The 22099-nt window shown below is 41.7% G+C and overlaps 1 protein-coding gene across 2 annotated transcripts in view; it reads right to left on the bottom strand.

The window, feature by feature from the left end:
* The window catches only part of MRPS6 (mitochondrial ribosomal protein S6), a 109764-nt gene that overhangs the window by 64419 nt on the left and 23246 nt on the right, over positions 1 to 22099 (bottom strand). The window contains exons 1-2 of one of the 2 annotated variants that reach the window (XM_080374772.1): positions 10844 to 16477; positions 10623 to 10762 (exon numbers count right to left, since the gene is read on the bottom strand). In XM_080374772.1, coding sequence (XP_080230898.1) covers positions 10623 to 10762; positions 10844 to 10855 — 152 coding nt within the window. In that variant the 5' untranslated portion in view covers positions 10856 to 16477. Of the gene's footprint in view, positions 1 to 10622; positions 10763 to 10843; positions 16478 to 22099 lie in introns of those variants that run through there. The other variant, XM_080374771.1, reaches the window with a different exon arrangement.

Here is a 22099-nt window from a genome sequence, read left to right as displayed (position 1 = left end):
TAATGCAAGAGATGAGTGAGCCATGTCACTGGCCACCCCTCTTCCCTTGAAATGCTGTGAATGAACCAAACCAGCGCTGTCAACAGAGCTGTATCCAGCATTTGGCATGGCACTAGCTACATTACAGTAAAAGGACACTGCAACTTTCTCAGAAATCCTGCTGAAGACAACTAACCACCTCACCTCAATTTTAAGACTATCAGTAATTTAAAGGCTAAAAGTACAGCACTTCCCACCTAGCTATTTCACTTTAATCTTTACACATCCTCTTATTAAAGCTCCTCTTTCCTCCTAGTCCACTCAAGCACACCTCCCCATAAAGCATCAGTATAACCTGAACGTGATATCCCTTAAATGAAGTCGTATTACCCAAGCAGGATCAAGCATCCCAGTCTGATTTAAAAACTGTACCTCACAGAGAGGACTTTGTTCTGCAAGGCATATGGATTCTTACTAAGTCAACTATAGCATGAACATCACAGTCCACCTTCATAAAGGTGATCTTGGAGGGCAAGTCCCCAAGACCAGAAGCTGAAATGGGAGTCTGAACAGAAAAAACAGGAGATGGGGTCATAAACAACAGACACACTCATATTCTTCATGCTGCATTGAGTTCATTTTCATCCAGCTAAGTGTATTACATCAGAAAACATTACACACAGAGGAGACCCATCAGGCCAGAAATGACTCAAGCAGCACGTGCTGGATTACTGCACAGCCATGGAATCCACCTGTGGAAAACACAGCAAAGATGCTACTCCTTAGCCAGACATCCTAATCCTGAAACGCTTACACAGGCGCCTACATTAATAGACATGATTTATCTCTGAAATCTTTTTCAGAAAGACCAGATTGAAGCACTGGATTCTTGTAAGTGAGAGGTCTGATGGCAAAAAAAAATATCTCCCTGCAGCCCATGCTGAAGGAACGAGTCCTCCAGAACAGATGCCCAGCTGGTGTGGGCTGCGGCCGAGCATCACTGAAGCCAAGGGAGCAGTGCCAGGTCACGTCAGTGAAGGTGCTGCTCCTCTGACTGCAGCAGGGCTACCAAGAGCTACAGGAACAACGTGCCTCAAGAAGGATTTGGAGGAACTGTGATGGGCTCAGTCCTCCTCGCAAATCCTCACCAGCTTCAATGGGGAACAGGATTTGACTTAATATATTTGAGAGACTGAACCACCTACTATTTTCTGCTCTCAAGAATTAATAGATCCTACCTGGTTAAAAGTTTAAGGAGATAAACAATTTTTAATCTTGGCTAATTCATTCAAAATACTGCACAGCAGCCTCCGATGGATACATAACCCTTAAAAAGGGAAAGTCGTAATTTCTGTTAAAGCCTTTAAAAGCCACTGGTAAATTCAACAGATGACACTTAACTCTTCACCTTGGGGAGAAGCCTTCCAAACCCCCTCACAGGTGCAACTAACAGAAAGCAGGATGGGGGAGAAATTCTAGCTGGCAATCCACCACCGCTTTCACGCCCCTTCCCTTAGCAAGAGCATTTATTTGTATTGCAATCTGGGCTCTTTGCTGCACCATTTTAGTCCCATTTCTCGAGCATTTAATTTCACTTGTGCTTGCAAGTCGTATGCTGCTTTTCATTGTGCTCCTAAAACAGCAATAGTGTGGTGGTTTTTTTCTCCAAAGGCTGCTTTGCAACTTTGTGCTTTCTCTCACATTAGCAAAGGGTGGAAATTTCCACTGACGCACTGTTGCTAACTGAAGGAGAAGGGGGGGATGGGAGGATGAGCTGTTACAGCATATCTTTATGACTCCTTGCAGAATAGGTATTTTATCTGAGGATACAAAACTGCAGTAATTGGGGACAATGTGAGTTTTTAAAAACAACCACCACTCTTCAACGTTAACAAGCAACGAGTGCCTTCCTGTGCTGAAAAAGATAGGAGGAAAAGAGGGCCAGTGTAAAAAATACAATTTCTTCATTAAAGAAAGAGAAGAAACTAACGGCTGTAGAAGCAATAACCAAACACAATTCACAGTGCAATCCCAGAGGAGATATGGAACCCCTTCCCCCTAAATACACATATTTAAATCAGCTGTCTTGAGGCTACGGGGTTTTTTTAACCCACCCTCAATAAGTCATGCAGCAACCTTAATTTCAGGCAGTGATCTATGACCCAATACGCAACACTAGCTACTGTTTGTGTAGTAAACAAAACCAAATCCCAGGGAGACTTAAAGACAGGGAAAAATACAGGAATGCAGGAGGGAAACCACCTCATTCTTGCAAGCAAAAATGCAAAAGCATTTAGGGCTTCTAAGAGTCGGCCATCAGGGGAGAAATGCAGGAAAATTCCACTGATTCAGTGTGAGACCACAGTTATTTGTCATCCAGCTCAACTGCAAACAGAAGGATGATGTAAATACAGGAGAGCAGACTGAGACATATTAAAACAATGCATTAGCTGGAAAAAAAATACAATATCACATGATCTCAAATAAAGCCTTTGCATATGAGAGGGGGAAAAAAAAGAAAAAAAAATAAAAAGAGGGAGGGGAAGCCAGGTTTCATTTGTGCTTTTTAACATATTCAAGGCAGAAACTGCTTCAGAACCTTCAGTCCTACGGATACTCAAATATTTTGCTTTCAAATGGACAGTCTATGACTTCAAAAAAACTCTGAAAAGCACTTGGATCAAAACTCACTTTTAAATCCTCCTAGAATACGACTCTGTTAGCCAGGGGAGCCAAGGGAAAAGTACACGTATGGTGGACTTGGAAGAGGCTGCATGGTCCCACGGTTGTGCCCAAAAAATGTCTGTATGCTTAAAATTTCTTCTTTACATAGTGGCAGTAAGAGTACGTAAGCCTCCCCAATGGGGAGGTGGAAGATAAGAAAGGAAAGGAAGTGTTCAGGCATTGAACAGGGAAACAGGAAACTACCTGGAGGAAAGCAAACTGTGGCACTCATGTGAGAGCAGCTGGACACTTGTTCATTAACGTCTCATTAAGGTAATCCTACATAAATGAAGTTTTTTGCTACCTGAATGATCACTTCATCTTTGGGACCACTGCATTTCTCTGAAGAGAGAGAGTTTGTTTTTCTTCTCAACTCCTATGGTAACTACCCTTCCTCAGCAGGGCAGGCAAGCAAGTTCATGCTCAGAAGGATTATAACTTTGTAGGTGGAAGGACTAGTACACATGTTCCTTTTAGCTTTTCACATCGTGTTCCTTTTAGCTTTTGAAAAATGCATATGGAATAGACAGAAGTCCCTTGAAAATCACTAGGACAGCAATGGGCAAGTACCAGATCAAAACCAAAGGCTGGTACCTTAGTAACTAGACTGTGCCACAGCAATGACACAAATGATCCATAATGAGCAAGTACTCCAGGGAAAAATACATTTTACCATCCACAGCCTTTAGAAATTTCTTTTGCCAAATTCTATACACAAATGCCTGTTATTAAGCTAAATAACTAATGGGAAGACATTTTGCAGCATTGCAGAAAATAAAAAAAAATAATACTGCTATACTGCGAAAGAGAAACCAGCATGACATATCTGAGTATTTGAAAAAGTCATGCTCACTGGGCAGCATTTGGGAAGTCTGCAAAATTTTTATGAGCAGGGCTGAAGTTACACAGCGAGTATTAATTCTGCTTGTGTCACTTCTCTGCCTCCTGTATAATTTACAGCTTAAAAAAAAAACCCCAAAAATGGTGACTAATTCCCATCTCCCACCAAGTCCACTATTTGAGAGCGGCCATCATATTTAATCCATGTGCCTGCACACATATGCTACACAATTTAGTGCCTCAGAACTAGCGCCTCTACATAACAAACTATTGCACAGCACCATGTCTTCTGGTGCTGCATATCAAAATCGCAAAGTGCACTCTCATAGGTAAGGTGGACTGAAAAAAAAATTCGACATTTTAGGGCTGATACTTGATGCACATCCGCACTTACATGTATGTGCATGTAGATAAAAACATTTGAAGGAAAAGTAATGGTTCAACTCATCAATGAAGAAAGCCCCATCTAGTGGAAGAAGACAATCAATATAGCAGAAAATACTACAAATGTGCATAATACTCAAATATTCAAACTGGTTTTGTTCTCATCCAAGCGCGTAACAGACCCAGAACTCCTTTTTGCCGTAACAGATCGAGGTGTTCTAAAATCTGAACAGAAACAACACAGGCTGTGCATTAGCTGTACATTTAGTTTGGTGGTATTACAAAAGGAAAGCTTGCCACCCTTTTCATCCGTTTTTCTTTCCTCCTCTTTGGTATTCAATAGCCATAAAAATCGTCAAGAAACTCCACCAGAGTGAAGCTAAACAGGCCGGTACATTTCTGGAGGATGAAGTCCTTTATACAATAGTTCAGATTTTACTAGGGGGTAGGGAGAAGAGAAGGGTTGTTAAATCTTGTAAACACTCCGGAGAACAATTCTGATGGGTAACTACTATTTTACTCTTACAAATAAATAAAATTTTATTCAGAGAGTGTGAGTTTTTGAAAGACACTTCAGCACCTCTTGTCCACATGGAATACTACAGTGTCACAAGCTGCTTGTTTAAAACTACGCTGCGTAAGTACGGTTCCTAAGCTCAGGTACTTTACTGACAGAAGAAAAGTTTGACCATGTAACAATTTACATAGCTATGCTTCCAAAATATTCAAAGGTCTTAAACAACATGATGCTCAGTTAGTGAAATACTCATTTATCTATTCCTTGTGCATTAGCCCACTGAGGCACCAAGAAACGAAGGTCACGCTCCCTCTCCTAAGCACGTGCTTTGGCAAAGCAACGTCACATCACACGCCACAATGACGGCAAAACACAAGGTGCTCCTGCAGGAGGGCCAACCACGTCAGACCCTAACCGAGCCAGAGGAGGTGGGAGTGATTTGTGGGAAGGCCAGGACAGCGTCCAAGCTTTCCACGCCATAGCAGAGGGGAAGCTGGTACTGAAGCTTGGTGAATCCCAGCTGCTGGGAAGCAATCGCAGCACTGCAGGGTCTCGAAGCCAAGTTGAGTTCAGCATGCTGCGCCCTTGGGAAAGGAGCTCCTTGCCTTGCCATTTTCCCCCATCACACAAGTCCACAGCACAACTAAAACTGCAACTGCATTTTCTGACTCCTGATCCTATTAGATGCTGTTGGTATACATCCCACACTCCCCGGTGGACCCTGGCAATCACCAGGGTCCCTGCACACACCACCTACAGAAAATTCCCCATGCAGGTGTTAAGATAAGCTTCCAAAATACAATTCAGCAAGAACAAAAGTAAAACCTGAGTTTGATATTTCAGAGAACAAGTGGGCTGATGAGATAACTGGAAGTGAACAGCAAAACGAAAAGATTAACAGACAAGCAAGTAAATAACAAAAGAAAATTGCCATCTTTTAGAAATCAAATTTGAAAGGGAAAAATAACAAGGCTATGAAAAACTGGCAAATAGAACGTGGAAACTGTTGTGAATAATCAGAATTATAGTTTAACTGAAGAACTCACAAATGAAGTAAATGAAATAATAAAAATGTGGGGGCAAAGCTCTAAAAACATTACCGTATTATAGGTAGATTTAATAGGGGAAAGCACACACATACACAAAACAAAGTAGAAGAGAAAGGTCACAGTGCTCTACCAATTTGCAAAGCCTTACGAAATCTGAGCACTGACCAGGATGATGTATATCATCTTTTTCTCTAATAGAAATAACAGAAATAAGAATGGAAGCAACATTTGGAGGGGCAGAGGGGAATAAAATCACTAACCACAAATCTCTAGAGCATAGCCAGGTATCCAGTATTCAAAACTCAGTTACACCTGGACACTTTCTTCTCCCCAAAGCCCTTGTCATAGCTTCTTCCAGTTCAATAGATGCCTGGTCTGCAAAAAATTACCTTCCCAAAGGAGTTATTTTTTAAAAAATATAAAATTCAAATCTGTTTTGCAGCCACCCTTGTACCATCTCCCCTAAAGTAAAAATATCCTACATACCAACCACGTCCCCCAAACCACCTCCTTTATCTGATGCCCTGAAGCATGAAGCCTCACAAGCATATGATTAGGCATACCCTGGGAAGGCCAAAGAAAACAGGTACGCCACAAAGTGCAAACCCAGATTGCTGCTGAGATCTATCATTTTACAAGCAGTTGCAATATTCTCCACTTTAGCACTAACCAAATATGCACAACAGCTCTGCAATGTCATCACCCAGCCTCAGGCTGGACCCTTTATGTGAAAGCTGCTTTGAGGGATTCAATGCTTCTGTACCATCTTAAACAGCAAACAAATCCAGAGTTTAACATTCCTTGAATTCAAATACTAGTACACACCTTATTTAAATCAGTTCAGTTCTATTTGTTCCAGAAATAAGCACCTCCTGATACATGTAATACAATATTTCAAAAAAAACTCATCATGTGAAAAGCAATTTAAATACAACTCATAAAAAATTATAAACAAGTGGTAGCTAGTAAAACAAATACTTGGCACAAATCTATTGCTCAGTAAGAGAAAAAGTTGGTAATCCTTATTGACATTCTTCCACTTTTTTTTTTTTAATCAGAGACACTGCCACCACGGGCAAGTTTCTCAGGCTCAGTGCCTCACTAAATTTACACACCTAATCCACACTAGAACCAACATGTGGTTGTCACATTTTATTCATCTATAAGGTGAATAGCATTTGCTACAATTTTGTGAGATGTTACTTGAATCATGCTCTTAAATACTTTAAAACTAAAATATTAATGCTCTACTACAGCAATTAATACCCTAAATGTGAATTAGTAGCCAAACCAACTTCCATTTAAAATATCAATAAACCAGTGATTTAAAAGTTTGATTCTTCAGACTTACCCAAACAGTTCCTGAAACACACTATTTTCATGCTTACTTAAATGCAAAAGCTGTCTAAAATCAGGTCTTTAAAAAAGGGAGGGTGCTTTCTGCCAAAAGAGGTGCATTTCAGAGAAAGACCTGAATTTGTTTTAATATACCCTCAATGCACATGCACCACCTGCTCGCTGAATATAATTTCCTAGGAAGAAACAAGTCAATTATATGTATGATCTGAAGTCTTCAGAGCTGCCTGGGAGAGAGTAAAAGTGCTCATTCCAGTGACAGCTGTGGGCCACAATCCCCTATGGCAGGCTTTGAAACAATCACAGCTTTACAGATCAATTGGCAGTAAAATTCTCATTCTCTGTAAAGTCTCCTGGATATTCTTAAATTTGTAATATACTGCATTACAGGCACATCTGAGACAGATGATGCTGAAGCACTACAGAACTCAGAGGGGAAAAAACACTTTATTAAGGAGACACTATCCTCCCTATTGACTTATAAATATGTATTTTCCAGTGTAATTCTTCACTGTTTACTAAAGACACTACCAAAACCTGGCTAAGTCCAGCAGTAGCTTGGCCGTGCACATGGTATTTGCATGTCCTTTCACTGTCAATCACTCAGTTTTATGATATGCTGTATATAAAGACTTCAAACACAGTTAAAAATGGAATTAACTAAATGAAGAAAAACATACAGAAAAAGCCTGAGAGGAGGACGACTACTAGGCATGCCACAGAGCAGGCCTCAACTGACCTGCAAATAGCTGGTGCTGGCCTACTGATGGCCCTTGGTTTGAGGTTAAGAGACACAGCTTGGACAGCACCAGGAGTTTTATAAGGGAGCAAAGCTAGCCTCATTATGCTGGTGAGGAAGATTGCTTTGTTTTGTTCTGTTTTTCAGGCAAACACCCCTAACAGGTGGGGGGATTCCATGCCATTCTGAGTGACGGGAAGACAGTTCATGCAGTGGTCATTAGGACAAGCGGTGTCTCTAAGGACACACTATTAAGCTGTGACCCATGCCATGACTATTGTATCACACTAATTTTCATAGGTTGTTGCTACAAATATTGTGTTCCACTACTTTTCATATAATTCACCAGCCAGGAGGTCCAACAAAGCAACAGATTCAGTGTACATTCTAAGTCTCCAACCACCTCCATACTACTGGAAAATAAACCAGCTGAAGCTCTGCTAAGAGCACAAAATTAAAAAAAAAAAAAAAAAGCAGCAAACAAAAAACCTCAAAATGAAAAGCTTTGAAATATTTAACACGCTCCCCGCCCCAGACACAAGAGTATCATTTGCACTCTCATAGAAACCCTTTCAGTTACTTCAGAAAAAGTCCAGACTAAGGAAAAGGTGACACACACTGTACTAAATATACCACTCTACACCAACCTGCTAAGAAAGTGAACACAGACAGAATTAAAAATCTACAATGAAGGAGAAAAGACCTCAGGATTTCTTAGTAAGTGCAGGTGTATATTCAGTTTAGAGAGGTATCTTGAAAAGCCTTTTTTTTTTTTTTTTCTCACCTTTTTAACTGAGTCCTGTTAAAAAATTACTTCTTGCAGATGCTGTAAAGTAAAACTGCCTGATTTTACGAGGTGGATCAAGAACTGACTTTTCACTTCCTATTCCTAGATTATATTTAATAACCTGAGTAACTTACTCTCCAGACCATATAAAATCCTGGATGGTATACCAGGAATCCACAATGCCTGTACACTGAACTGTAGTCTCCCCAGCAAAATCTACAGAAATACAATTCCCCTGCATTACCAGGTACTGAAACTGCCTGCTGGTTCACCTTGTAGTATCTCATGTCTCTTGAACTTGAGTTCTCCAATTAAAAGCACACAAAAGAACCACTTCCTCTAATACCCTCTCTCAATGACTTCTCCCTTTCAAGAAGCCAAGGAACTTACAGAAGGGAACTGTCATATTCAAATACAAAGGATCCAAATCCAGGGCAAGCAGAATGACTGCTCAGTATCTGGAGACAACTGAACTGGGAGGTGGAAGAGGAACAGCGATAGTGACAGTAATCTGATGGCTTCCCACCTGTGTTTCAAGACACAATCACAATTACTTGCTACTAAAACCTTGCCTCATTCAGAACACAAAATATGTCTGCTCCGAGGACTCTTCCAGGAAGAGGGTTATAGCCTACAGATCTCCTGGTCCTGCTTATTAAATAGCTAATCTACTACAGTAAATGAGTTAAGCTAGTTTACACATCTGAAAGATCCCCTGGAGAAATGGCTTCTATTCATGTCTGCTACACGGTACTTGTGATGCTGGTTACAGTCTTCTGGCCTGGTTTCCCTGTTGAAGAACCCAGGACTTGAACTGCAGGAGTACTGCCACCCAAGCCAAGCAGGAACTGTCATCCAAAGTGGTGAAATGTTAGAGAGTACTAAGTACTCTTGGAAAGGGGGTTGTTGGGGGTGGAACCCAGAAGCCAAAAGTCTCGACTTCAGCATCCAAAATTAGTGGATCTTAGTCCTTCTGCCTTAGCTCCCTACCTGTACAAGGAGAGTAACACCAGCTCCTTCTTCTGCTGAAGCCATTGGAAAAGACTTTAATGTTTATAAAATGCTTCTACTCCAACAGGATGAGGTAACTAGCAATTCTGTCCTAAGGCAAGGCTTTGATTAGCTCCTGTGTGTAGGCAGCAAGACCTCATCCTAAAATGCAAAACTGGCAGGATCAAGCCTTGTTGTGAAGGTCACCAAGAAGCAGAAGTGCAAGACAGTCACGGCCACATCACCATTGCTTTTGGTTAAGTAAGAGGCACGTGGTGGAGATTTCTTCCCCTACCTTTTCTGGCAGTCTGCCTTAACTGGCAGCTGTCACCACTCCCACTCCAAGGAGAATGAAGAGGTCCACAGAAGAGGGAGCAAAACCATGAGTCACCCCTGGGGAGGTGGTTCAAGAAGGGCTTTGTAGAAGGTTGCACCTCTAGAGTCACCTCACCTCCTCCAGCGCCAAACACCCCCCATGGGAGAGGCAGGTCGGATGGACACACAGTTGCATTACTGGGATTAGGAGACGCACATCACTAATTGTTATTTTGATTAGGGCAGGCAGCCCCAGCGCAGTGCGCGTTGCCTAGCAACACTTCTCCATCCTCCCAGAGCCAGCATCCATGTCGGAGTTAGCCCCAAGGAGCAACACCACACGGGGTAAGCAAGCAGGGATACATCCACAGCACCTTCCTCCTGCCCCGGGGGAGAGCCCAGCGACAGAGAGGTCTGTTCACAGCTTCATTTACATTGACAGCACTTCCCGTAAACCACACTGTCATCTTTTAACACCCATAACAAAAAGTGCATCAGAAACACAAGCAAGTCTTACAGGGTACACATAGTAATTAACATTTAGTTCAGATGCACCGAAGAAAAAGAACCAGACCAGCAATTAGCAGCCAGCAGATTAAGTATGGCTTTTATCAGCAAACAGCCTGACTACCTTGGAAAACAGTTATGTTAAAATGACATTGTGTACGTTGGGGAAAGCAGTTCTGCAGGCCTGGACTCAGGCTACTTGTAACACAACAACCAAAGGCTGACAAAAAGCCAACACCACAGAATAAAAGACACAAAACACTCAAAGCGAAAACACACGCACGCAGAAACAGCCACACAACACCTTATTGAGATCACAGACATTACAGGCGTACTCCCAAAAAAGCACAAGGAAGACCAAACCATGACAGTTACTTATGTACGTTTTAAAAGGAGCACTTAAAGGATTTTAAGGAAAAAACACATCATGCATACCCTCCTCTTCTGTGGCGCTCATTGTGCCTGGAGATTTTGTAGGGTAGAGACCTTTCTCCCAGGTTCTCTAGGTTCCTCACAATGGCTCCTCTCTCCATAAGAGCCTCAACAGTGCGCTTCAGCACAGCTGCAGTCTCAGGCTTTAAAAGAAAAAAGAAAAAAAAAAAAGTGGGAAATGTACACAAATCTGGTTACTCTTATTATGTGATTAAAAGGGATACCTGTACTTGCATGGCTCAGCACCAGAAGAGATCGTTCTGTAAACTGAGAGGGCAAAGTAGAAGCAGAAGCAGACCTCCTCCTAGGACAAAAATTTTTAAGAACAAACAGCCAATTCCTCTGTGAATTATGGCAACAGCAAAGTTTCCACAAATTTCGAAGTCAGGCCCCAACAACAACAGGAAAAAGGGAACAGTTAATGGATTTGACTCACCTGGTATCACTTTGGCTGACCTTTGCACAGGTATAAGTAAATATATGTGGCAAAGAGCAATTATGAATTGGCAACAGTTTTAAGGTCCCTGGACCATCGATGCTCATTAATATTGTTCAACACAACATTTAACATGAACAGTGCTGGGGGAACACTAACCCATGCCTTGCTACAGAAACGATTAGCACTGCACTTATTTCATATTGTCATTTCAACCGCACGCGTGTAATACATATTGGACCCTTGGCTAAACCACTGCGCATCTCATTACTTTTGTACAGCCCACATTCAAGCCTTTTTAAGGGTTAAGAAACTGATGTGCAGTAATTAGTCTAACAGGCAGAGATTTCACTCCTTAGAAAAACAAGTTTGAGGGACAGGCAGCCAAAAAACAGTAAGTAAAACAGATGCAACATTTTCTTGCTCACTGTGTATCAGGGCTCCTTAGAGCACTGAATCATTTTGATAATGACACTCAACAATATCTATGAAAATGTTAATAGAGTACAAATTAGAATGTTTTGAAAACAACTGCAAACTTACATACTCTCAGCAACAAAAAGTATTTTAATAAACAGATCTCATACAGAGAAAGGAAACTAAATGGATGTCCAGTTGAACACAAACCAAACTATAGCTTTCTTCGGTGTTCCTTGCAACATTTCACAAGATACATTCCCAAGTCTACTTGTCCAGTGAGATGGCAACAGCTGTAAATGGAAAAGTAGCGAAAGAACTGATTTTAACAAAATAAAATCTGAATTGAGCTGAAAATTAGACCACCATAATAATTTCATCATCCCTTCTCAGCCAGAAGAAAACTTCTGTAAGCTTTCCACCACTTTATGTACAAGACAACTGAAAGTTAGTTTCCTAAGTCTCTAAGGAAGAGGTGCACACCTTGCCTAAGAAAAAGGGTTGTTTAATGCCCAGATCCCCTAATGGAAATTGGTGAGAAAAGGTAGCATCAGAATCCCACAAGATGCAGTGCACCACATCCTCCAGCACGTGAAATTTCCCTTTCATTTTCCTGACAATACAAGGTGATATGAAGGAGTCACTAAATGCAGAGCAGAGATGTTCAGCACATGATGTTTCACAACACTGACTGCTCTGTGAAAGACCTGCCTTTTGTGGCAGTCAAGAGTCAATCACGTATCACACCTACTGCTCCTCACAATAAATCAGAAATTTTATCATCCTGTCTCCAGCTCCATACACTGTTTGGAAAATTTATTTTCAACACGAAGAGTCTGAACAGTTCTAAGGTCAGCAAAAACGCCCGGAATTCTTCTTCAACGTATGTTTAGATTGTGTTATAAAACAATTATGGGGACCAGACAAGAATGTTCACACATGAAGAAATGTTGCTACCTTGCCAAAATCCTTCAATGCATTAGAACAATTGTTTCTCACAAGAGACAAATACTAAAGGTACCTCTTGTTACAGTGTGAAAAGTTAGGATGAAGGGAGTAAGAGAGCTCATATTTAAATCATATTTTAGCTCAAAATCAGCAGTAACACTATTTTTCAGTTGACTTGGGGTGGTTGCTTCCATTATCACCCATTAGATTTTCAAGAAAGCACCTTTCATGTTTAGGACCTCCTTTTCCAAAAGGTTTGCAGAACTAATTGTATCTCCTTATAATTCGTTTTGGCCTCTTGCCTCAAAGCAAGCCATTCCCACAAGTGTTACAGGGGTCAATTTCTGACACTTCCAAAAGTCGTTTGAGCTTACCTGGAAGAAAAAGAGTGCATTGAAAACTTATGAAGGAGAGACTGACAGATGGACAGGCAGTCCACAACTATACAGCCCTTTGCTATAAAAATAGCATTAAACCAATTCTATAAATCATGTAGGCATTGCATGTCGGTGCCACAGCTGATGATGCTGTCCACGTTAATACTTTCATTCCCCCCTTTAAATCTGTCTCTCATCTCTCAAATACTTCTGCATACTAGATTCAAATACTAGAGAGCATCCCGTCAACCAAGGATTTTATTCCAAGACTGGATTCTTAACCTTCTCTATATGCTCATATTCTGCATTACTTTTCATCCTCAAATATGTCTGACAACTACCACCAAGCAGTCACATGCAGTCCTCTCTCTCTCCACAAACCCAAGCAGAAGGACAAGCAAATACTGCTCAGAGAAGAACTGGGGAAGCAGCAGCTATGGCACGTTACTCCCTCAGTACTCTGAGCAGTACTCAAGGAGCAGGAAGGGTGACTGTGAAATCCTTTGGCTGAGCTGACAGGACTGAAGGTGAGGAACAGAATCAAGAAGAGCCAAGCAAGGACATCAAATAGTGTCTTCACAATAATGCCAGCAACTAGGAGAGCACACAGAACAAAATCTTACTCTGCATCACGTCCACATGTTTTGCCATAGTGGAAAGTGTTCTTTCAACCTTCTGCTATTGGAGAAACATCAGTAACAGCCAGAGAAAGGTAGCAGCTCTGCTTTACTTGACCCTGTTCTCCAAACTCCACAAATGCCAAAACACCGAGAGAGAGGGGAACAGAGACTCTTTTCTTAAGACTTTCTCCATGATCTCAGCACTCAAACACATCTAGATCAGGAGCTACTGCTGAGACACTCTCATTTGTTGTCAAGCAGCAGCTTTACACAGGCAAGCCAAAAACTAGGGTAACAAAGCCGCTAGTGATACCCATTCTTTAATGCTGTAAGAACCACAATAGAAACCTGGCTTCAAAAAAGAAGAGGAAAAACAAGAACTGAGTTTGTGAAGCAGGTACTAAAGTATGCATTACTATCTAGAAAGTTTTGCTTTTTAAACAAGAAACTGACACCAACCATTAGGCTTTTACTTACCCACATTAGTAAGGGAGACGAGCAGTTTTAGGAGGGAAAGGGCAGCTAACTTAACAGCTTTACTATTTTCTGTACTGCAGTCCACCTGTAGCGCTCCTGACCCCAGGCTTTAACATACACTCTTGGAAAGGAATAGGATCTGCCATTCAAGTCATCTCCCACTGTGCCTGCTGTGTGTGGTTAGGTTGCAGAAGCCTCCACAGTGCTCAGACAATTATCACAGGAGCAATCTGTCAGGTCAATGAATAAAAATACTGTTGAGTTTACTATTGCTACTTGTCTCCCACTTGCGTAAAAAACGCTGGTCCATAAACAGAGCTTTGTTCAAAGGAGTTCTTAATTGACTGAGAGCTTGAGACAGACAGCTGTATGTCCAGCAGTGGAGCAGTCTGACATACCCTTCTCAACAACCAAGCAGATTTAAGTTATATCTTACTGGGTAAGTTTACTCCTCTGATACCCTCAAATGACATAAAAGCTTTTTGTCTCTTATACACACCAACAGATCAGCACATTCCCCAAGTGGCTACATGTCCAACATGATGTGCAGTTTCTAAACACAATGAAGTCTAAGATCAAGTCCCATGTATTTAAAAACAAAACAAAAAGAACAAGAAAAGAAAGCCACAGATTTCTACACTAAGGATTGTAAAAGATTACACATTTTTGCAACCTCCCCGCTTGTGGCCATACTTTAAAAACGTAAACTAATTGTTGGTTTTGAAAGCTTGTCACTGTAATCCCTCTCATTCTTCCTCTCCAAAAAAGATCATGGTTTATCATAGCTTGCCTAAAGTCATCAACCCAACTATATATAGGCTAGCCTTTGCTAACCATAAGATCCACAGACACAGGTTCCTTGGTTTGCCTCAGAGCCAGACCAGTTGAGGACATAGGAAATGGTATTGCCTGACTCCCAACCCAGGAGCCACAACATTTTTTTCCTGAACAGCCAGCACTAATTCCAGTACCACAGATGTGGGGAAGCAAAGATGTGGAAGAAAAAAAAAGGAGAAAATGGAAGGCAGTGCCAGGATATCCATGCCAGAGAGCAGGAAGCGCTGGCAAGAGTGCATAAGCCTTGGTATGTAATTCTAGCTCTGGTTCCCCCTCCTGTCTGCATTGTCAAGCCAGAGTCCTTTTAACTGCCTTCACCCTTAGCGAACTTGGTGAACTCTGTTAGTGAACCGGCTTCAGTATCATTCAGCCACAAGTATTACCTTGTTCCCAGAAAGGTACAGCTCTACGGACCTGACCAAGCCGTGAAAGGAAAAGGAGGGAGGTCACTGCAGGCTGTTCAAGGGCTTTTTCTTGGAAAACTGCCCCTGGAAGAAGTACCTGAAGGACTGTTGTCTACAGGTCAAAATACCCTACTCCTCTACCCCTGCATTTTTCAACTTGCAGCTGCCCAGAAGAAACACGATAACTAGCATGTCAACCCTGTATCTGCCAGGCAAAACAACCACAATGGGGTACGTTACAAAACATACTTTCTGCGTATCATTGGCTTTCTCCACGGATGAGGATCGCTGCAGCCTCATTTACCAGGTGGCTGCACTACCAGGGATACCCCACGCTGCTGCTGCTGCCACAGGAACTATGCGCATTGAGATCACCGGCCACCTTTCCACAAAGGGTCCAGTTCAGTTCATTAAAAGCTCTACTATTCCCATGAAGTTATACGTAGCCCCAGGTGCCATGCAAACCACAGCTGCATGCCATGCCCTAAGCACCATCAACTACTACCCAGGATCAAAGCCACAAACACACGGTAGAACAACCTGCAAGTACTGAAACACAGCACCAACAACCTCTTTTTGACTATATACCAACAGCTGAGTAAAAACTGTATCACAGTTTTTATCAGTCATACAGAACTTACATGGCAACCAGCAAGTGTATTAAAAATAGGCAAACAGAAAAAAAAATGGTGAATACTCTGATAGCAAAGTATCTTCTGTTCTAGTGGAGGCCAAAGAGACATGAGCTTGTCCACCATGAAGCTGCAAAGAACAGCTTGGAGACAGACCAGAAATGTGGCAAGGGCCTGAAATAAAGCATTGGTAATGCTGACGTCTCGTAAAAAACAAGAAGACACCCACCTAAAGGGAAGGGCAACGCTGTGGCTGGAACTGGAGCCATGCGAAAAGACTCTGCACCACTACTCAATTTTCCATCTTGTTAGCTGGCCAGAGGAGCTCAAGAGAGAGCACAAAGTCAAAGGGGTAAAAATACCAGAACTGGCTAAAAAGCAGTCTTCTCAAGCCACCAAAGCTCCTCCAAAAAGAGTCTTTAGAGAGAGAAAAGGAAGCAGACACCAAATACTTAAGTTTTAGGGCTAGGACCATACTCAAGTTCTTCTGGCCACTTACGAGGTTCAACAGGAAGCATTTGAAGTCAGCGGGCACATCTCCTTGAATTATAAACAGAAAGAAATCCATCATAATTAGTTTGATTATCCTTTCAATGTAGTAATAGTACGATAAAATTATGGGGGTTTTGGGTTGTTAACCAGTTACAAAAGGTTGTTCTGAGATTAATTGCCACCTCAGTAAATAAAGAATGCAAAATCTATGTTTAAAAGAGAGCTGCAAATGAAAAGCAGCGAAACTGGGGTGGGGGGTGGGGGGGGGAACCAACTCATTACTGTCATTTACTACATAATAAACCACTAGAAACTTATTAGTGAAAATGATAAAAAAACCACACGCACATTTGTGAACTTGCCAAGATCAACACCAACATAAGAAAGAGCTTTGCAATGAGAAACAAGGGGAAACTGGAGTCATTTAATTGTCACACCCTTTTTTAGCATACAAGAAGACACAGCAAGCAGATGAAAAAAAATAATCAGCAGATTAGGAATGGACAGCAAAGAAAAAATTAGCGCTAGTATTAGTAAAAACCATAGCCAGAGATACAACACAGCTAGTGGCAGGTTGTTCTTCATCTGCCTAGGGAACAAACTTGAACTGCTGGTGCAAGATGTAAAGCTGCAATTACTATATAAGCATAAACAACACAGAACAGCAGTCCTAAGTAGTGCACAAGTACTGAAGGGTACCTACTATTCAGAAAAGATCAAAATAAAGATAAAAGCAGTAGATGAAGCGAACAGAAGATGTGGGACCTGTGCTGCACCCCTGCTAAAGGCCTGCATGTGTCCAATGAGCACAATCAGGATGTCCAGAAACCGAGCAACAAAAATGTGAGGACTCAGGACACCTGCCTGGAAGTTCAGACCCAGGCAGGGGTGGGGAAGGACCAGTCTAGGGACAGCTGGACATAGGGCAGCACTAGGTAGGGACAGGGCTTTCCATAAGTATGACAGTACAATTTAAATGATACAGAGTAAGGAACAAATGGGAGAAATCCAAGTGCTCCCAAACGACATAACCATTCTGTATTTCCATCAAACAGTGATTGAACAAAAAGGTGTGATACTACTCTAGAAGAGGATTTGGCAAATAGCAAAAAAGTTATAGCAGGCAGGTCACCAAAAATAAGTTTGAGGGAGTGATCAAAACTGACTCAGTCTGAACTAAAAATAACACCCCACCCTCAAAACAGATCTTTAATTAACATTTTAATGAGGTATAAGCTAAGGAACTAACAACTTCACCTGATGCAAATATGAAGCCCGGGGGCTTGGATGCAGAGGAAGCAGCAACTTTTGACAAAGTGATTCAAGTATCTCTTTTGTTGCAAAATCCACCTTTCTTCTTCAAAGAATCAAAATTCCGCTATATTTATATATTTTTAACTCAACATTTAAGATCAAAGGAAATTATTACAGAAAGTGAACTAAAAAAAAAGTAATACAAGTACCCTATAAATACAAAGTCACAGTTAAAGTAACACATCTGTCTCAACTCTGAACTTAGCTCAATTTAATTTGTTTAGAGCTGACACTCTTGATAATTTCTAAAGAGAACTCTAGAAGGTCTCTTCTAAGTCTGAAGTGAACAGCAACCAAATCCTCCATGATTCAGGGCCATTTCAAAGGTTTATTACTAGAAACAGTTAACATAACAGTTGGCCACAATTTTCGAATCAATTAAACATCTTCTAAAGTCCATTTAGAAACTTACCCTCTTCTTCCCAACCATAATAAATTATATTATGGACTTCAGTCTAATACTCCTAGTCAGCTAAAATCTACTTATCAGAAACTTGCTACGACCAAGCTTACCAGAAAATACAAGTAAGTTCTGTTCCTCTCATCACTTTCAGATGTGAATAATTTCATCAAGTTTATTTTATGTATTCCTGAAGCTTAAATTTTCAAGACTGGAAAGGAAAAAAAAAAAAAAACATAAAAAAAACAACAAATCAAACAACAAGCGAAAAAACAACAGAGGGAGTTATTTTCCAACACCTTTTCTCCCTGGCTTTTGAAATGCACACACGCTCACATACAATTTCTGTTGTTTCCACATTTGTTGTATTTCAAGATGAAAAACAGAAGAGACATTCCAATGAAGAGAACAAAAAGATAACACTAGGAGCAGAAAAACAGAAAAGTGAGAGGGAAAAAAAGCCTTCTTCAATCTTGTGATACAGAAGCTGGAACCACAGTCAAGAAGCCAGTGCTTCCTTCACCATCGCCGTATTTCTCACTGGTAAACCTCTTCCTGAGCCCACTCCAAGGGGATACATGGCTGCCGTTTCCTAATTCACGTCATCAATTCTACTCCCCGAAACAATGAAATGCCAGTTTTAAAACACCCTGGAACTGTTTTCAGCTTCTCAAACTCTCCCATTGATTCCTCAAGTTTTTGTACTGCAGTTGCCCAGCCTCACTGATCCACCTTCAGAAGACCCTGAGATAAGCAAAATGTAAAGCCAGACTTAACGTGCAGCATAGTCCAACGAAGATCTGCATCAAGCCATCCTTAAACAAGTTTAAAGAAGAAATTCTGTGCACAACGGTATGTTTAGATGCATTCAGCATTTTAGCACCATAGAGAGCAGAAGTTTTGCTCTTTCTCCCTCCCCATCTTTCAAGATTATACCTGACTGTTACAGTTTACTGCTTTCTTGAGAAAGCTAGTTATGCCTCCTCTGGATAATAGGTCTTGTGATGCAATTTTACCTGCCAAGATGTTTAATATGATGCAAGTCCTAAGAAAACAGGCTGTAAATGGAAGATAATGTATACAACTCAGTAACAGAATTAAGCCGGAACTTAAGTTTGGAAGCTTACTTCTCAAGAATGTCACCTATATTACCAAACTTCTCAAGACAAGACTGATTTTAAGAATTTTAATTCTGGGTAAGATCTCTATTCACAAATAGGCTCACTCTTTCATCCTCTTCCCTCTAACCCAGCCTTGTTTCCAGCTCCCCTAGAATTCTCTCTCATCAACTTATTTTAAGCTCTTCTATTCACCCACATACTTAACACCAGCTTGGAAAACTTACAGACACTGACAGAAAGAGTCCCAGAGCAATGGCTGCTATTTCCAAGGTAAGCAGAAGCCCATCATCCCCTTTCTCCAAGTGTTTGAAAGGGAAAGACTGCCTGAACACAGAGCTATCATACCTTCAGCTGCCTGGCACCTCCGTTCACAAGCTTCTCTGCAAGCTGGGGAAGGGCCACGAATCAAACTACCTTCACGCTGCTGCTGTTACCGCTTGCTTCCCTGGATGCTTCTGGGGCAAAGTCAGTGGTGGTACCAAGAAGGAGGAAGGCTTCAATACATTTTACACAAAATGCTCAGGGCTCAAAACCCCAGCCACCTCCCTGCCACGCGATACTCAGCCTGGTACGTTTCTCCACAGGGAACAGCTTGCTGGCCAACATGGCACACACGCAGGCAGCTCTAAACCCACAGAGGCTCTTCCAGCGTAATCGCCTTGGGAACGTTCAGCATTTTCCAGATCAACTTTCATACCTCTCTAACTGGGGGAAATCTGCACAGTGGTGAAGGAAATAGGCACTTGCATAGCTTCCAGAAGAAAAACACCAGTTCCATTGAGTCGTGGCTGCAAAGGCCAAATGCAGTCAATTTTTAAATTCTCTGGGTTGAAGGCTTCCAGCCTTAGAGTGCCAGCAACAGTCCAGTCTTGGGAGAAATACCCGCAGCTGTCTAAAGCACCAACTGTAGTAGTCAGGCATCAGGATATATTCCAACCAAGTCCCCAACACTCCAGACCTAGGGTGTACCACTAGCACTGTCCAGACTAGACTAAGCCACTGAAGAGCTCTCTTCCATGAGAGAACCTTTTAAGGACTAGAGATCTGGTTCCTGACATGTAGCTGTCACACCCATCATGCACGCCCTTACTGCTGTAGAACTAAGAAGAGTCAGAACTAAGAAAAACCTGAACATGGTTAGCAAAATCCAAAGAGTGTGGTGAGGACTATAGCCACAATTTTTAAATCATCACACTTTTGCTGAAAACTATCTACCTTTGGCTCTGAACCAGAGTAGCATTTAATGTGGAAGCTTCACTGTTTTCACCAACTGGTGTGCGCAAGTGAAAATTAACCTCTGCAACTTCTTGCTCAAATTCTCACATGCACTACAGCATATATACTGGGATACTGCAAGCTGACTTAAAAAAACCCCTAGCTTCATGGTTCGGGTAAGTATTGAAAATAGTTGCTGATAAATTAAAGGTTATAAACATGGTGACCATGAAGTTAAATTATCACCTTATTCCTATCAGTCTACAAACACCTCAAAAAAACCCAAAACCAAACCATCATCAAAAAAACCCAAATCATCAAGTACAACCCCATTAAACAGGCTTGCCAGACAGGCAGGAAGAAAAGCGTGGAGCTGAAACCTCCTGGCTTGTCCGCTTTCCTGGCACAAGAACTCGTACAGGGCAAACTGGGACAGCCACATCCAAGCAGGCAGAACTCTCATCAGAGCCAGCACGCAAAGAGTACACACTACCAGCACCTCCTTGGGTTTTTCCAGTGAACCCTCAAAATAAATGCTGCTGTGGCATTTACTGAATGTGCCCGCAACTTGCCTGGGCCGGGACTCCACACCCAGAGAAACATTAAGCCTCAGACATCAGTAAATTGGGGATCAGAGTCTTTGCTAATACAAATCAAACCAGCTGGTGATGAAGAGGCTTCTTGAACCTCTTTTAAAATCAATGAAATGGAAAGCTGCTCACCGAATAATCACCTAATAAGCTAATTAGATAACCAATTAATTAACAACAGCTAACTAATGAAAACACAGGAGTCCCACTCCCTCCTAGAAATCACAATGCTAAACCAAGCCTGCAGGCAGGAAACACTTGTTTATTTTTCATCCCAAATTCAAAGCCTCCTCCAAAAACGTTTTTTTTATCCATTCCTTCAACAGACTGCCGCTTTCACTTTTCTTTTACAACACAGCAGCAAAAGAAGAGAATACCTAGAATAACTTTGATGAATGCAGCACTTCCTCTGCAGATAAAAACCTGGGTTTAGCATCTTTCTCACAGTTTTACCCAGCATCCCATTCCTAAAATAGTATGTTAATCCCCAACCCACGAGTGATTAAACACCAGGCCTGGCCACCTCCTTGTTGAACCATCATCACTGGACAACAAAGAAGTCACGATTCACACCACACTTCCCATGGCTGTTAGTTCCAATATGTCCTTACGGGGGACACTGACAAGGCGGAATGCTCACATTTGGTCTCTGCTTACATCTTTTTCAAATAAAAGTTGCGGAAAGGTATCCTTCTCTCCCCAAAGGCAACTATTTAAGTACTGACTACCACAAGCTGTCACTGCTTCCTACAAGGGAGGAGACAGCATCACATGCATCATTCTTAGAGCATGATTGCTGGCACAGGCTCCTTGGAGGACTTAGGCACCAGGAATGATTTCTAGATAAACACAAGACAGACACTGAGGCATCCAAGCTGGGGCAGTCCCAGTGGGACAGCAAAACACATCTGGAGGCACTTAAGGACACTCCATAATCAAGTAAGAAGGCGCCTGTCCCACTCAAGAATTGGTTAAGCAGCAGCTGAACAAGGCATTTAAAGAACAAAAAAAAAAAAAAAAAAAAAAGAAAAAAAAGAAAAAAGTTAGTAATTTTGCATGATATCCAACATAGCCGCTCCGTTAAATGAGGGTTCACCCATATTTTGTTTTGCATGCAGGCTGCTGCTCTGCAGGGTGCTCCAGACGTTCAGCCTTGCCTTGCCAGCGTCCTGAGCTTCAGGCCATAGAAAGAGCAGCCCA

The sequence above is a fragment of the Falco punctatus genome, assembly GCF_963210335.1.
Source record: "Falco punctatus genome assembly, chromosome: 2".
In the NCBI taxonomy this organism is placed as follows: Eukaryota; Metazoa; Chordata; class Aves; order Falconiformes; family Falconidae; genus Falco; species Falco punctatus.
The sequence above is the reverse complement of the archived record's forward strand: the minus strand, read 5'-3'. Positions and strand labels throughout refer to the sequence as shown.